The 17,101-nt window shown below is 44.7% G+C and overlaps 1 protein-coding gene across 1 annotated transcript; it reads right to left on the bottom strand.

The window, feature by feature from the left end:
• Positions 1 to 588: 588 nt before the first annotated feature.
• Positions 589 to 16,224, bottom strand: tram1 (translocation associated membrane protein 1). The gene is made up of 11 exons (XM_055882173.1): positions 15,919 to 16,224; positions 14,370 to 14,433; positions 12,179 to 12,303; positions 11,835 to 11,951; positions 6,965 to 7,023; positions 6,329 to 6,413; positions 6,058 to 6,128; positions 5,543 to 5,647; positions 4,117 to 4,260; positions 3,639 to 3,793; positions 589 to 3,060 (listed from the first exon to the last, which is right to left on the bottom strand). The coding sequence occupies exons 1-11, from the start codon at positions 16,039 to 16,041 to the stop codon at positions 2,990 to 2,992; spliced, it is 1,119 nt and encodes a 372-aa protein (XP_055738148.1). The 5' UTR covers positions 16,042 to 16,224; the 3' UTR covers positions 589 to 2,989.
• Positions 16,225 to 17,101: the final 877 nt, after the last annotated feature.

Raw genomic sequence — 17,101 nt, 5'->3', positions numbered from 1 at the left:
CTGAGGCTGGTAACTCTAATGAACTTATCCTTTGCAGCAGAGGTAACTCTGGGTCTTCCTTTCCTGTGGCGGTTCTCATGAGAGCCAGTTTCATCATAGCGTTCGGTGGTTTTTGAGACTGCACTTGAAGAAACTTTCAAAGTTCTTGAAATTTTCCAGATTGACTTAAAGTAATGGATTACCGTTTCTCTTTGCTTATTTGAGCTGTTCTTGCCATAATATGGACTTGGTCTTTTAACAAAATAGGGCTATCTTCTGTATAGAGCAATTAGGGTTAAGTGCCTTGATCAAGGGCACCCACAGATTTTTCACCTAGTCGTAGTTTTTCGCCTAGTCGGGTATCGAACCAGCGACCTGCCTACCCAACCTCTAGCTGAAGTGTATTCAGTGGGATGGTTGAGGTAGTAAAATTCATTATAATTTCTATATATTTTTTTTTTACATGATTACATTTTGGTCATTTAGCAGACAGTTATCCATCTTCCTCAGTCAGCTCACTCAACTAATAGGTAAGACAACCACATCGCAGTCAAACATTATATAACTATATTTCTACAAATAGCATTTTAGTCTAATTACAATGACACATTTCTTTGTGTAAATTATTTTTAATGGCAACACGTGGGCATGTTAAATGAAAGTAAAAGAGTCACGGTGGGTTTTATGCCATGTTTCATGAGGAGAACAAGCATTTGGCACGTTCAGTTAAAATTAAAGGGGGGGGGGGGCATAAAACAGAACGGAACATTTCCTTATCCATAATGTCTTCAACAACAAATTATATTCTCATGGACATTTTCAAAGGAGACATAAATACAAGGTCTACATCTCCAAATGGCACCCTATTGTCTTTAGAGTGCACTACTTTACACCAGAGTCCTAGTCTAAAGTAGTGCACTATATTAGGGAAATAGGGTGCCATTTAGCTCACAACCTTCATGTAGATCTGAAAAGAGAGAGATATAGGGAACATATCCTTTCAGTGCCTTGGTAGGCACTCTAGATTATCTCTAAACCAACAACTCCACGGTTGTATCCCAAATGGCACTCATACATGGGCAGTGGTCATGGCACCCTATTCCCTATATAGTGTACAGAGACACAATGGGCTGTGATCATAAGTAGTGCACTAATATATATATATATATATATATATATATATATAGGGAGACATTTAGGATGAACATCAATAATTGCTTCCTCTCTCCACAGAGTGACCACTGATCCTGCCATTGGCTGGATTGGGGTAAACAGCCCTATCCAACCACGTTGGATCAGCGATTGCTTCAGGAACAAAGGAAAGACCACAGGAAGGAAGCATTAAAACAGAGACGTAAAACAGGGCCTGGGACGTTTTTTTTGTTTTTTTTACAGCACCAACGCAAAAGGCTTGAAAAGTAAATTAAAACTCAAAATTCTCTAGAATGGCCTTCCTATCCTTGTTCCCTGTCCCTGCGTTCTCACTGCCAGTGTCCTGAGATAATGTCTGGGACTCAAATGGGACCCTATTCCTTATGTTGTACACTACTTTTGACCAGGATCAATACAGCTCTGGTCAAAAGTGAAGCACTATATTGGGAATAAGATGGTATTTGGGACACACAAACTGGTAGGTTAAAGCACTATGGTGGAAACTAATGAATCCTATCCAGTCTAGTAACCCTTGTGTTGATGAAGGAAAGGAAACAAGGGGGAATGAAGCCATTTCAACTACTGGAAAATTTTAAAAAAAACGATGTAACTAAACCTCTGATACAGACTGAGTGAAAGTAGGCAGGGGCATGGAGTTTCTCTGCTAGTGATTCCAAACAGATGGGAATGAATTCAAGAAGCCCTTTTGTTAAAGAAACAGAATGTCATACAGTATACAGTCGGATAAATAAAAATGTTGAAAAAAAAAATGGCATATGAAATGTTTGACTTTAGAAACAGATGAAAACACTGATTTTTTTTTTCTCCATCATTCCTGAAATTTTAAAACTGTACAAAACAATCTGTATCAATAGGCACTTAAATAAGTTATATATATATTTTATTTTTGTACTTTTTTTCTCTGTAGTAATGGCACGTGACAATATGGGAAAAATCGGGATCACTTGAGATTGTCAAGGAGCAGATAAAGCTAAGATGCATTGTGGAGTTTGTAGTCCTACTGGGAGGAGCTGTAGTCCTTCAGATAAGATCTGGGTTGAAGTTTCCCCATACTGCTTATACCAATTCAATACATGTTGATCTTCAGAAGTGCTTAGGGGGGGGGGGGGGGGCCAGGGTTCCCCAACTGGAGGCCCATAGTTGAAAAAAAAAAATCAAAAAGTTTTTATTGTTGGAAATAAGACTAGAAACACCAGCCAATCAGCTCCAAGTAATTTTAAATTTTAGAAATATGTTCCAAAGTGATTGTATACAAACGTAAGCAAGGTTTGAAATGATTATGTTTTAGTCAAATATTCTATCAGTTTGGGCTTCTTTGCGGTCAATTTGAAGTCTTCAAATTATTTGTAATTATGCTCCGGCCCCCTGACCATCTACTCAAGAAAAGAAAAAAAACTTGGCCTGATCCCTGGCATAGGGTCTAGGGGGGGATTTGGGATTGGGCTGTTAACAACAGCTAGATCAGTGGCATGAGAAGGCTCGGTGCAGCCTGAGGGGGACAGGATAAAAGGGAGTCTTTTTGGGGTGGGGAGGGGTTGGAGGGGGACAGGATAAAAGGGAGTCTTTTTGGGGTGGGGAGGGGTTGGAGGGGGACAGGATAAAAGGGAGTCTTTTTGGGGTGGGGAGGGGTTGAGGGGGACAGGATAAAAGGGAGTCTTTTTGGGGTGGGGAGGGGTTGGAGGGGGACAAGATAAAAGGGAGTCTTTTTGGGGTGGGGAGGGGTAGAGGGGGACAGGATAAAGGGGAGTCTTTTGGGGGTGGGTAGGGGTAGGAGGGGGACAGGATAAAGGGGAGTCTTTTGGGGGTGGGTAGGGGTAGGAGGGGTAGAGGGGGGACTTTATGAGGACTTCTCTTTCTTTGATCTCGGCGAATCAGCTCCGTTGGAACTTACTCCGTTCATTCCATTGGCTGAAAACGACAGAGAATGAAGTGAAGGTACATGGAGCAAGAGAGAAAAAAAACGAACAGTATAATGCCATTTTTCTCACTTGAATCTGAAAAACTGCAATAACTTCCATTAAAACAATATAAAATCCTTATCAAAGTACTTTCCCAGACGTATTCTTTCACATTGTTAATGCATATTTTCTGGCATTCTAGTATAGAGTTGCTTCCCGGGCTATATAGGCTTGCTTCCCGGGCTATATAGGCTTGCTTCCCGGGCTATATAGGCTTGCTTCCCGGGCTATATAGGCTTGCTTCCCGGGCTATATAGGCTTGCTTCCCGGGCTATATAGGCTTGCTTCCCGGGCTATATAGGCTTGCTTCCCGGGCTATATAGGCTTGCTTCCCGGGCTATATAGGGTTGCTTCCCGGGCTATATAGGGTTGCTTCCCGGGCTATATAGGGTTGCTTCCCGGGCTTTATAGGGTTGCTTCCCGGGCTTTATAGGGTTTCTTCCTGGGTTATATAGGGTTGCTTCCCAGGCTATATAGGGTTGCTTCCTGGGTTTCTGCAACTATCCTCTGGTATGTAGTTCTGCTCACCTTTTTCTTTCTTGGACTTGCTCTTGGGAGCTTGGGGTTTCTTGGGTTTCACGGGCTGGGCCTGGGCCTGCTCTCTCCACCTCCTCAGCTGGAAGTTGATGAACTTCCACATCATGAAGGCCTGAGTCACACAGATGGTCGCCAGCACAGTGATCCTGTAGGGAAGGATAATAAAAATGTGTTAGCCACACTTAAAGTATGACGTGGTTGATTCATGAAGGTAGATTAATTGAAGTGGTTTCACGGCAATTCAAAAACTAAAACAGCTTGGCTGACTTCCACCACAACTAAGGCCCAAGGCAAAATGTCTCTGGTATTTTGCTCCAGCAGCACCGTGCACGTGCCAGACACAGTGTGAGGTCAATCTTGCATTGCACCTATCTGCGGTTCATTCTGCTGCCAGTGGCAACGTCATATCGCTCAGTCTCAGTTACCCCCCCCCCCCCCCCCAATCACACACACACACTCTCTCTCTTACCGAACGAAGAGTACATTGAAGTTTCCGTTGGCCAGGTCCAGTACCTGTTGATCAGCGTTGGCCAGGCCGAAACCCACAGTCAGGACAGACACACACAGGGTGAGCAGCCGTCCAAGAACAAACACTACTGCCCAGACACTGAACCTAGGACAGACAGACAGACACAGACAGATAGACAGGGTGAGCAGCCATCCAAGAACAAACAGTACTACCCAGACACTGAACCTAGGACAGACAGACACATGGACACACACACACAAGTTAGATGGCCATAACATCTAGTGCCTCCCTTTGTTCTCCATCGTCAAGTTTCAATCAAGTTTATTTTATATAGCCCTTCGTACATCAGCTAATATCTCGAAGTGCTGTACAGAAACCCAGCCTAAAACCCCAAACAGCAAGCAATGCAGGTGTAGAACATTTACATTTACGTCATTTAGCAGACGCTCTTATCCAGAGCGACTTACAAATTGGTGCATTCACCTTAAGATATCCAGTGGAACAGCCACTTTACAATAGTGCATCTAACTCTTTTAAGGGGGGGGGGGGGGGCAGAAGGATTGCTTTATCCTATCCTAGGTATTCCTTGAAGAGGTGGGGTTTCAGGTGTCTCCGGAAGGTGGTGATTGACTCCGCTGTCCTGGCGTCGTGAGGGAGTTTGTTCCACCATTGGGGTGCCAGAGCAGCGAACAGTTTTGACTGGGCTGAGCGGGAACTGTACTTCCTCAGTGGTAGGGAGGCGAGCAGGCCAGAGGTGGATGAACGCAGTGCCCTTGTTTGGGTGTAGGGCCTGATCAGAGCCTGGAGGTACTGAGGTGCCGTTCCCCTCACAGCTCCGTAGGCAAGCACCATGGTCTTGTAGCGGATGCGAGCTTCAACTGGAAGCCAGTGGAGAGAGCGGAGGAGCGGGGTGACGTGAGAGAACTTGGGAAGGTTGAACACCAGACGGGCTGCGGCGTTCTGGATGAGTTGTAGGGGTTTAATGGCACAGGCAGGGAGCCCAGCCAACAGCGAGTTGCAGTAATCCAGACGGGAGATGACAAGTGCCTGGATTAGGACCTGCGCCGCTTCCTGTGTGAGGCAGGGTCGTACTCTGCGGATGTTGTAGAGCATGAACCTACAGGAACGGGCCACCGCCTTAGAAGCACCCATCTTCTTTTTCCAATTGATATGAACACTCATTACTCAAGACCTTAAGAGAGTGTAGCTAGCTAGACCAACTTCCTGGTCTAAAATGGCATCTTGTTGTTATTGTAGGGCTTTGAAGTATACTGTGTGTCCTCAACTTCAACTCACTCAGTGTGTGACCTCAACTGACCCAGTCAGTCTCTTCTGTGTGTGTGAATGTGTGTGTGTGTGTGTGAATGTGTGTGTGTGTGTGTGTGTGTGTGTGTGTGTGTGTGTGTGTGTGTGTGCGCGCGCTCACCCAGTCTGTCTCTTCTCGTTGCTGAAGTAGACCAGGCGGGACACGTGGAAGAGAAGCTCTACAAAGCAGTGTAACACCAGCAGGACCAGAGCCAGACGATTCAGACTGGAAGACACAAAATGGACGCTGTTAGATGCGTCATAGAGAGGTAGCTATCACCATGATCTATTTTTGTAAGATAAAAAGAGTCCCCAGAAAGCACCAAAAAGTAGATAAAGTATTGGGACATACTGAAGCTACTAAGTTCAGCTAAGGTTGAAAGTGGGAGCAGGCCTACTCAACAATAATAAAGAACATGGTGACGTGAACTTACAGTCACGTTGACGTGAACTTACAGTCACGTTGACGTGAACTTACAGTCACGTTGACGTGAACTTACAGTCACGTTGACGTGAACTTACAGTCACGTTGACGTGAACTTACAGTCACGTTGACGTGAACTTACAGTCACGTTGACGTGAACTTACAGTCACGTTGACGTGAACTTAGTAACGTTGACGTGAACCAGGTCTTACTTGAGGATGTAGGCTCCTGCGATGTGGACCAAGTACAGAGCGATATACACCAACTGACGAGGAATATCCTCCTACACAATACACACAATGTCAGCAAAATATTCACTGTTAGTAATGACCTCAAGCAAATGTTTGAAATTCTTTTAAAAACACACAATGTTAACGTATGGAAATCAAACAGGAAATGGTTTGTAGCCTGTCTGCATGCCTAGTCATTCTACTTCTGAGTTCATTAACTTCAACCACCCCAAAAACACACAAACACACTCACTTTCTTGGTCTTCTGGAAGTAGAGCTCGGGGAGAGCGTGAAGCCAGTAGCCCATCTGACAGATGAAAAAGAACTTCATCTGGAACCTACAAGCAGGACAAAATAAACACCAAGTCTATTTATTTTTGGTTATTCATCAAAAACCTTTATCCAGAGCAACTTACAAAATCAGTGCATACAACTAAGCTAGTTATAAATCACAGTAAGTAAAACTTCCTCCTCAAACAAGTAGCTATCATTTGCAATCAAATCTCTCAGAATAATGAAGCACTAATCATATTGGTTTAGACACAACAGGATGAGTAACGCTGACTAAAGATTCATTCCATACGGGAGTCAGTACCAACCTGTATGTTTAAAAACAAACCCACCTACTTCCTTTAACGTCTATGCAAAATAGCACCAGTTGACATTAGTTCACGTGTGGAACTGAGAACCAAGAATGATGAGTGGTGGTTGGTCATTACAAAAGGAAACAGCTAGGGGTGATATGGTAAACACATGGAAACGTTTACTTGTGTTTAGTTGTACACATGACTCTTAAAAAAAAAAAAATGGGGAAGTAGACACTCTAATGAGGCTTTTGCACAATGTACTTGTTTGCATTGCGTTGACATGGTCCGGCTCCAGTACTTACGGCATCAAGGTATGAGGGTAGCCTTCCCACAGATTCACTGGGTTGGACAGGAAGTTCTCCTGGATGACAAGATTAGAAAGAAATATATGATCATGAGGACAAGAAGAGACAGGAGGAGAAATGCTCATCTGTGACTGGTTTTGTGAATAACGTGATACGCCTGTAATATTTTATTTTGAATTCACTCAACTCTGTCTCACGCCCCACCGCTAGCTGTAAAATGAGCTAGTGTTAGAATATTTTAGGTCTCACCAGCTACAATGGATATTAAAATTCCAACCACAGAGAGGCCGCAGCCAAGTCCAGCAGCGATGATGCCGAGCTCCTGCTAGCACCTCGTGAAAAGCCCCCCCCCCCCCCCCCCCCCCCCCCCCCGCCCCCCTTCCAGAAGTGTCACCAGGATAGGGTGACTTTTAATATTGAGGGAAAGATGAACGGAGCAAAGTACAGAGAGATTCTTAATGAAAACCTGCTCCAGATCGCTCAGGACCAAAGACTGGGGCAAAGGTTCACCTTCCAACAGGACAACGACCCTAAGCACACAGCCAAGACAACGCAGGAGTGGCTTCGGGACAAGTCTCAATGTCCTTGAGTGGCCCAGCCAGAGCCTGGAGTTGAACTCCGATCGAACATCTCTGGAGAGACCTGAAAATAGCTGTGCAGCGACGCTCCCCATCCAACCTGACAGAGCTTGAGAGGATCTGCAGAGAAGAATGGGAGAACCTCCAAATACAGGTGTGCCAAGCTTGTAGCGTCATACCCAAGAAGACTTGAGGCTGTAATCGCTGCCAAAGGTGCTTCAACAAAGTACTGAGTAAAGGGTCTGAATACTTATGTAAATGTGATTTCAGTTTTTATTTTTGTAATAAATTCACTAACATTTCTAAAAACCTGTTTCTGCTTTGTCATTATGGGGTATTGTGTGTAGATTGATGAGGGGGGGAAAAATCTATCTTATAATTTTTAATATAAGGCTGTAACGTAACAAAATGTGGAAAAAGTCAAGGGGTCTGAATACTTTCTGAATGCACTGTATAGAAGGGTCAGTTCCATATTAACAATGTACAGGGATACTGGAGTGATGGAGGTAGATATGTATAGGGGTAAGGTGACTATATACAGGGTCAGTGCCATATTAACAATGTACAGGGATACTGGAGTGATGGAGGTAGATATGTATAGGGGTAAGGTGACTATATACAGGGTCAGTGCCATATTAACAATGTACAGGGATACTGGAGTGATGGAGGTAGATATGTATAGGGGTAAGGTGACTATATACAGGGTCAGTTCCATATTAACAATGTACAGGGATACTGGAGTGATGGAGGTAGATATGTATAGGGGTAAGGTGACTATATACAGGGTCAGTACCATATTAACAATGTACAGGGATACTGGAGTGATGGAGGTAGATATGTATAGGGGTAAGGGTGACTAGGCATCAGGATATATAATAAACAGAGTAGCAGCAATGTAAATTATGATTGTGTGTGTGTGTGTGTGCAGGTTACGCAAGTGTGTAGAGTCCTGTGCGTGTGCATAGAGACAGTGAAAAATAATAAAACACGGTCAACTCAGATAGTCCATGTAGCCATTTAGTTAGCCGTTTACCAGCCTTATGGTTTGGGGATAGAAGCCGTTTACCAGTCTTATGGTTTGGGGATAGAAGCCGTTTACCAGTCTTATGGTTTGGGGATAGAAGCCGTTTACCAGTCTTATGGTTTGGGGATAGAAGCCGTTTACCAGTCATATGGTTTGGGGATAGAAGCCGTTTACCAGTCTTATGGTGTGGGGATAGAAGCCGTTTACCAGTCTTATGGTTTGGGGATAGAAGCCGTTTACCAGTCTTATGGTTTGGGGATAGAAGCCGTTTACCAGTCTTATGGTTTGGGGATAGAAGCCGTTTACCAGTCTTATGGTTTGGGGATAGAAGCCGTTTACCAGTCTTATGGTGTGGGGATAGAAGCCGTTTACCAGTCTTATGGTTTGGGGATAGAAGCCGTTTACCAGTCTTATGGTTTGGGGATAGAAGCCGTTTACCAGTCTTATGGTGTGGGGATAGAAGCCGTTTACCAGTCTTATGGTGTGGGGATAGAAGCCGTTTACCAGTCTTATGGTTTGGGGATAGAAGCCGTTTACCAGTCTTATGGTGTGGGGATAGAAGCCGTTTACCAGTCTTATGGTTTGGGGATAGAAGCCGTTTACCAGTCTTATGGTTTGGGGATAGAAGCCGTTTACCAGTCTTATGGTTTGGGGATAGAAGCCGTTTACCAGTCTTATGGTTTGGGGATAGAAGCCGTTTACCAGTCTTATGGTGTGGGGATAGAAGCCGTTTACCAGTCTTATGGTGTGGGGATAGAAGCCGTTTACCAGTCTTATGGTTTGGGGATAGAAGCCGTTTACCAGTCTTATGGTGTGGGGATAGAAGCCGTTTACCAGTCTTATGGTGTGGGGATAGAAGCCGTTTACCAGTCTTATGGTGTGGGGATAGAAGCCGTTTACCAGTCTTATGGTTTGGGGATAGAAGCCGTTTACCAGTCTTATGGTGTGGGGATAGAAGCCGTTTACCAGTCTTATGGTTTGGGGATAGAAGCCGTTTACCAGTCTTATGGTTTGGGGATAGAAGCTGTTTACCAGTCTTATGGTTTGGGGATAGAAGCTGTTCAGGAGCCTGTTGGTGTCAGACTTGATGCATCGGTACCGCTTGCTGTGTGGAAGCACAGAGAACAGTCTATAGCTTGGATGGTTGGAGTCTAACGATTTTCTGGGCCTTCCTTTCACACCGCCTGATAGAGGTCCTGGATGGCAGGGATCACTGGGCTGTCCGCACCACCCTCTGTAGCGCCATGCGATGGAGGGCGGTGCTATTTCCATACCAAGCAGTGATGCAGCCAGTCAAGATGCTCTCAAAATGGTACAGCTTTAGAACATTGAGGATCCAGTGGACACCAAGGAAGTTGAAACGCTCGACCCGCTCCACTGCAGCCCATCGATGTGGACGGGGGGGGGGGTGCTCGGCCCTCCAGTAACTCTAGCGCACGTTCAGCTTCCTGGTCTAAATGATGTTGAGGGAGAGGTTGTTGTCCTGGCACCACACTGCCAGGTTGAACGGTGAGCAGCATTCTCACGCAGGTATTCTTCTTATCTAGATGGGTGAGGGCAGTGTAGAGTCCAGTTAAGATTGCGTCATCTGACCTCCCGGGTGGCACCAAGGCTGTAGCCAAGCCTTAGTGTTCTTGGGAAGAAGAATGATGGCGGGTTATCTTAAAAAAGGTGTGAGGATTACAGACTGGGACAAGGAGAGGTTGAAAATGACAGTGAATATGCCTGCCAGCTGCGTATGCTCTGACGACGCGCCCTGGAATGCCGTCGTGCCCCGCGGCCTTGAGCTGGTTAAAGACCTCGGGAAAAATAAAAAAAAGTTGGCCTCAGAGAGACCATCCAGTCCTCTGACTCAGTGGCGGCCCTCACATCCGCCACAATGTTGTTATTCAGTATTATTGTTTTGCATGAATAACGAGGCTACTACTTTCAGCATTTAGTCTGCATTATTTTGGTAAGACAGCTGTGTTTACAGCTTCATTCACATTGGGTAATTCACCCATTAAAAAACAGCCCATTACCAAAATAGCCTTGCTTTAGTGTGTAGGGTGCTGTCCAATGTGTTGATACGGTGCAGATGGGCTACAGATTTCGGGGCCAACCTGTAACTTCAAAAAGTTCTCAATGGTCAGTGCCGGTTTTTGAACTTTATGTTTGTGGTAAAGCGTGATAGAAGCAGAGCGCAATACAATTCCAGTGCAAGAACCCCCCCTCACTGACTTCAACAGAACCCCCTCCCGCCTCACTGATTTCAACAGACCCCCTCCCGCCCACTGATTAACAGACCCCCTCCCGCCCACTGATTAACAGACCCCCTCCCGCCCACTGATTAACAGACCCCCCTCCCGCCCACTGATTAACAGACCCCCTCCCGCCCACTGATTAACAGACCCCCTTCCGCCTCACTGATTAACAGACCCCCTCCCGCCCACTGATTAACAGACCCCCTCCCGCCCACTGATTAACAGACCCCCTTCCGCCTCACTGATTAACAGACCCCCTCCCGCCCACTGATTAACAGACCCCCTTCCGCCTCACTGATTAACAGACCCCCTTCCGCCTCACTGATTAACAGACCCCCTTCCGCCTCACTGATTAACAGACCCCCTTCCGCCTCACTGATTAACAGACCCCCCCGCTCACTGACTTCAACAGACCCCCCTGCCCACTGATTAACAGACCCCCCCCTCACTGACTTCAACAGACCCCCCCCCTCACTGATTTCAACAGACCCCCCCCCTCACTGATTTCAACAGACCCCCCCCCACTGATTTCAACAGACCCCCCCCCCCCCTCACTGATTTCAACAGACCCCCCCCCCCTCACTGATTTCAACAGACCCCCCCCCCTCACTGATTTCAACAGACCCCCCCCCCCCCCCTAGTCACTTTATCCTGGCACCAGGTCTGTCTGCTTGGCTTGGTTAGTAATATCCACCAAATAAGACATTTCTACCCTCTTCGCATTAAATATATATATATGCTGGTGAGACAAGTTCATTTTAAACATTTCATGTTGACAGCGGTGCCAAAAAAAAAAAGTCAATACCCCCCAAGCTTTTGCACCCCCACTTTCAGACAAAGTCAGGCACCCAATGCACACACAGATTCAAAACACAGACATTTACACACCAGTAAACAAATAGTTCAGCATTAAAACCATTTAAAAATCACCTATTATCATCACACACGCACCAGTAAACAAATAGTTTAAACCGTGTACTGACATAACGATGCTTGTGCCCCACACACACACATCTACCTACCGACATGAGGATGTTGGTTCCCCATCCGAAGGAGAACAGGTAGAAGACAGAGAGCTGGCCCGACTCGTTGAACTTGCTGTGCTTGGTCTTAGAGAAGTGCATCTTCCGGTTGATCTTCTGTATAAAAGAGACACGTGACAATGAGTCAATCGAGGTCAAACCGATCAGTGATTATCAGTGTCGGATGATCAATTATGTCGTCAGAATATCAAACGGATCGGTGGTTGGTTTAACATTTTAAAAAATATATATATATATTTTATCAACATAAAATAAAAATAAGACTATAATAACCAATGAAATGTACAGAAAAACATAGGAAGTGTCTGAGTGTCAGTACTTACGTCCAGTACATACTCCTGAATGATGGCGTGGATAATGATGGCCACCAGCATGTAGAAGAAGACTGTAGCCACATCCTTCAGACCGTGGTGGAAGTGGTTCACCACGCTCTCCTCTGGCAGGCCCTCTGATAGGGAGACATAAAGCCTTCATAAAGCCTTCATAAAGCATTCAAAAAGCATTCATAATCCCTTCATAATCCCTTCATAATCCCTTCATAAAGCATTCATAATCCATTCATAAAGCCTTCATAATCCATTCATAAAGCCTTCATAATCCATTCATAAAGCCTTCATAAAGCCTTCATAATCCATTCATAAAGCCTTCATAAAGCCTTCATAAAGCCTTCATAAAGCATTCATAATCCCTTCATAAAGCCTTTATGTTACGGCTCCAATGTTTCTATTAGTAAATAGAACATCACGCCACCTAGAACGTGCACATTTGTGGCCTGCTGGAGGTCATTTTGCAGGGCTCTGGCAGTGCTACTCCTTGCACAAAGGCGGAGGTAGCGGTCCTGCTGCTGGGTTGTTGCCCTCCCACGGCCTCCTCCACGTCTCCTGATGTACTGGCCTGTCTCCTGGTAGCGCCTCCATGCTCTGGACACTACGCTGACAGACACAGCAAACCTTCTTGCCACAGCTCGCATTGATGTGCCATCCTGGATGAGCTGCACTACCTGAGCCACTTGTCTGGGTTGTAGACTCCATCTCATGCTACCACTAGAGTGAGAGCACCGCCAGCATTCAAAAGTGACCAAAACATCAGCCAGGAAGCATAGGAACTGAGAAGTGGTCTGTGGTCACCACCTGCAGAATCACTCCTTTATTGGGGGTGTCTTGCTAATTGCCTATAATTTCCACCTTTTGTCTATTCCATTTGCACAACAGCATGTGAAATTTATTGTCAATCAGTGTTGCTTCCTAAGTGGACAGTTTGATTTCACAGAAGTGTGATTGACTTGGAGTTACATTGTGTTGTTTAAGTGTTCCCTTTATTTTTTTGAGCAGTGTATAAAAAAATTAAATCGGACGATTAATTGGTATCGGCTTTTTTTGGTCCTCCAATAAATCGGTATCAGCGTTGAAAAATCACAATCGGTCGACCTCTAGTACAGATGCATCATTACAATTATAGGTCTCACTTTTTAAACCTATTTGCTTTACAAAGCCTTTAAAAAGCAAAACGGTTTACTCAAGCAACTTCACTACCAAAGTCCTGCCTGACCTGCTACTGTAGTAATTTAGCTCCAACAAACATCAGCCTGTTAATGAATGACTGAGGGGTTTGTATCCCAAATGGCACTATTTCCTATATAGTGCACTACTTTAGACCAGGGTCCATTGGGCTCTAATCAAAAGTAGTGCACTATAAAAGGGAATAGGGTGGTAGTTTGGACGCGGCCCTGACTCTGATAAGAATATCAGCTCTTCAAATAAAATCTGACATCGTAACGCACATTCCATCATTCCACAAGCCCTCTTGTCATTCACGGCTTTAAATGAAGGAATGTGTAAAATAACATTCGTTCACCTTGAGATGAGACTTGTGGATTGTGTCACAAATGGTACCCCATATAGTGCACTACCCAATGGGCCCTGGTCAAAAGTAGAGCAATATTTAGGAAATAGGTGGCGATTTGTGACTCAAACAAGATACCGTGGCCTGTTACACTCCAGCTCCAATCCTTCCAGGAGGACCCAACAGGACGACCCAACAGGAGAACTTTTATAAAATCAGGAAGACTGAATGTAGCTCCACAGGGAAAAAAGAAACACCTCTGAAAGCAGGTGTTCTGGAACTGGTGGGCCATGTGAGAACTTCTATTCTCTAACACACAGGAGAGGCCTTCTAGTTCTACAAGTAATCTGTAGATTCTAGTCATTGTTAAGTTTCTATACTGGATAACAGGCAAACTAGTTCCACCCACACACACACACACACACACACACACACACACACACTAAAGAACAGGTGTACAAGAACGGAAGATGTCACGAGGTAATTGTTGACTTGCCATTCATTCAAAAATAAAATGTCACCCGAAAAAAAAGTTAAGAAAACAAAAGAGGATGAATCCACCTCCATACCAGATCCTTGTCTTTTTGAGCTTCACTGTTTGACCCAGTGAAGAAGGGGGAAAAAAAATAAGGATGCAAGTTCAGATGGGTCCACTAAAAAAGTTAAACTGACCGTTTGCAGAGATTGTAACGTTGTATTGGACAGTGATGAACAGCACTGCAACCTTCGAGGTGACCTGCATCACAGCGGGGACAAGGGAGAGGATGGATTAAAAGGACATGAAAACACAGGGTTCCGTCCCCAATAGTACCCTATATAGTGCATTACTTAGTCTGGCTCTGGTCAAAAGTAGTGCACTATATAGGGAATAGGGTGCCATTTGGGACAAATACAGGGGCTTGTATCTGAGTCATTGACTAAAAGCAAACCACAGCATGATTTTCTCATTAGCCTTCTGGCCTCTCTATGGGTAGCTTACTGTGGTGTTAAATAAACCAGGTAGCATTGTCGATTTACTGACGAGACCACAAAGTATCAGACAGAAACACATGTCGACCTTGCAAACCATTCGATCCAATACTACAGATAAGATTGAATGGGGAAAAAGACAGGGGATTTGAATTTTATTAAGAATGTATATAAATATGGCAAGACTGATTAATAACTATACATTTGCAGAACTCAGTTTTGTAATACAGTAGGTTATATATTTTAGATGTGCATCATCAATGTGACTACAGCACATCAAGGCCCAAGAAATCCAACTCCCACAATGCGTCTCCTCAGCTCAATGCTGGCGCTGAATTTTATGCTGCATTCACGTCGAAATCGGAACTCTTAAACTCGGAAAAGTACAACTTGCTAAATGGATGAACGCAACACATGTATAACTACAACCAGTTAGCAAGTAAAACTTTCCTAGTTACAACTAGCACATTAACGCAGCATTAGTAAAGGATGATTCATGTAGCCTAGTAAGCTAAACATGAAACCAAACAAAAATAAGAATTCCGTGTAAAACAACAATTAAAAAAATACACTTTTAAAACCTAAGCTCTTCAATTTGTAAACGGAATAGGCGAATCTTGGGACTTTCTGAACCGAACTTTCGTTTTTTCGAACGAGCGGGGCTACCTATAAACGATGACAGGCGCTCACAATCGCCCAGTGATTGCCACGTAGCCTACACTTTATTTGCGAATAAAAAGTATCCCATGCTGGACAGTCTTCCACCATATTGTAGCCAGCGAAATTGCAATATTGTGGTCGCTAAAATGTAAAAATCTATGTAACGCTCGTTCCAGTTAGGCTACTTTGTTGTCCCAAATATTACAATGTTGTGTCTTATACGACGTAGACCAAGTTACTCAAAATGTACAAGTGACCAGACTGGAACAATAGGCAACCCGGCGGAGATGGGTGACAGTTATAAATCTAACTAGGCTACTACACGCCTGTTCAAATCAAAAGACACTTCTGCTATTACCATTTACTTGAATATTACAATAAGGACAACCTAAAAAAAAAAAAGCTGAGAAACTTTGGATTTGTCACTAGAGCAGGAGTAGATCAGCCATGTCCATTTTCAAGAGACTGACGTGACGGAACAAAATCATCTTCTCTGCCCAGTTGACACATTATAGTTAGGCTCAGTATGGCCTATTTTGAAAACTAGGTCTTACTGCACCCCAGACCCCTCCAACCTGTGGACTAGCCTTACCTCAAACATCAACCCGAGGAGGAACACCATAGCAACACAGGAAACAATATCTGCATGGTTCTGGATGATAAACTCATGGCTCAACACCGGTGGGTTCTTGTTGGTCTTTTTGCGGATCCCCATTTTTACGTCTTCCAAAAGTGAACTTTTATTGACCGGCGCGACTCAGAAGCAGAGTGAATCGGGTATGACCACGTATTCGGTATTGTTATCTGTCCGTCCCCCGTCAGCTCTAAAGAAAGGCACCAGTCTTCCTCCTGCTGCTCTCTCTCACACAGAACCACGGGCCAACAAACAAATATCGAGTCACTCTTATTTTTTGTGGGAGGATCTAGCCGACGCGCCGTTGCTGGTAGAGCGTTTTTTGTTACACACTCTCTAGAAGGTTCGTGAGCGGTTTACCGCCCCCTATAGGTCCGGAGTATGCAGACCGTCGGTTTTATGTGCCAACCGCCATCCACAACCCCGCAAGTATATTCGATCTACATGCTGACTACACCGCTCACGTTATGTGCCCGAGCGTTGCAATATAAATATACGCATACAAGTTATTCAGTCATTGCATCCACATTGTTGACACATGTCAACGAGCGTCTTCATGGCCAGTGACGCACTGATGCGATGCAAGTCCCGCCTCCTCATCACCTCCTCATTGGTTGTTAGGAGCATATACCACGTGGGTGATTGAAAGATGAACTGAGGTTCACACTCCAGTCCAGTTGGTGGTGGTAATGCACCTTAAAGTTGGTTGCCAACCGCCATATAAAGTCCACAGAAGAAGAAGAAGCCTGACGCAGTGGCGATTTTAGCATGTAAATCTTTGTGGGGCAAACAAGAACAAACAAAAAATGTTTTAATGCATGCCAGCAAAGCCACTACACAACACTAAACAATACATTAATTACACTATAATGGTGACAAACGGTGCCCACAAACTGTTAGGGCCTACATAAAGCTGTCCCAACAGCAGAGTCCCAACACCTGACCACTGCTACACTGACCACTGCTATCAGTGGAGCCTTGTCTGGCGGCGAAACAGTTAATTCAACCTCATTTACCGAATTAGCCAAACATAGCTGATAAGGCTGACTTTCTTAAACAAATGTGGTTTCTACTGACAATTGAGATGTACAAACTATGACATAAGGGGACGACAAGCGTATAAGAGGCAATCTGTAATTTT

This window comes from Salvelinus fontinalis, chromosome 25 (genome assembly GCF_029448725.1).
Source record: "Salvelinus fontinalis isolate EN_2023a chromosome 25, ASM2944872v1, whole genome shotgun sequence".
NCBI lineage: Eukaryota > Metazoa > Chordata > Actinopteri > Salmoniformes > Salmonidae > Salvelinus > Salvelinus fontinalis.
The sequence above is the reverse complement of the archived record's forward strand: the minus strand, read 5'-3'. Positions and strand labels throughout refer to the sequence as shown.

Bases quoted from the DNA above. Each gene is read 5' to 3' on its own strand.
- tram1 (XM_055882173.1), bottom strand. From the start codon at position 16,041: ATGGGGATCCGCAAAAAGACCAACAAGAACCCACCGGTGTTGAGCCAT. The intron at 11,952-12,178 runs GTAAGTACTGAC...TCTTTTATACAG, and splicing joins TTCAGGAGTATGTACTGGAC to AAGATCAACCGGAAGATGCA. The intron at 3,794-4,116 runs GTAAGAGAGAGA...CCTTCCCTACAG, and splicing joins TTCAATGTACTCTTCGTTCG to GATCACTGTGCTGGCGACCA.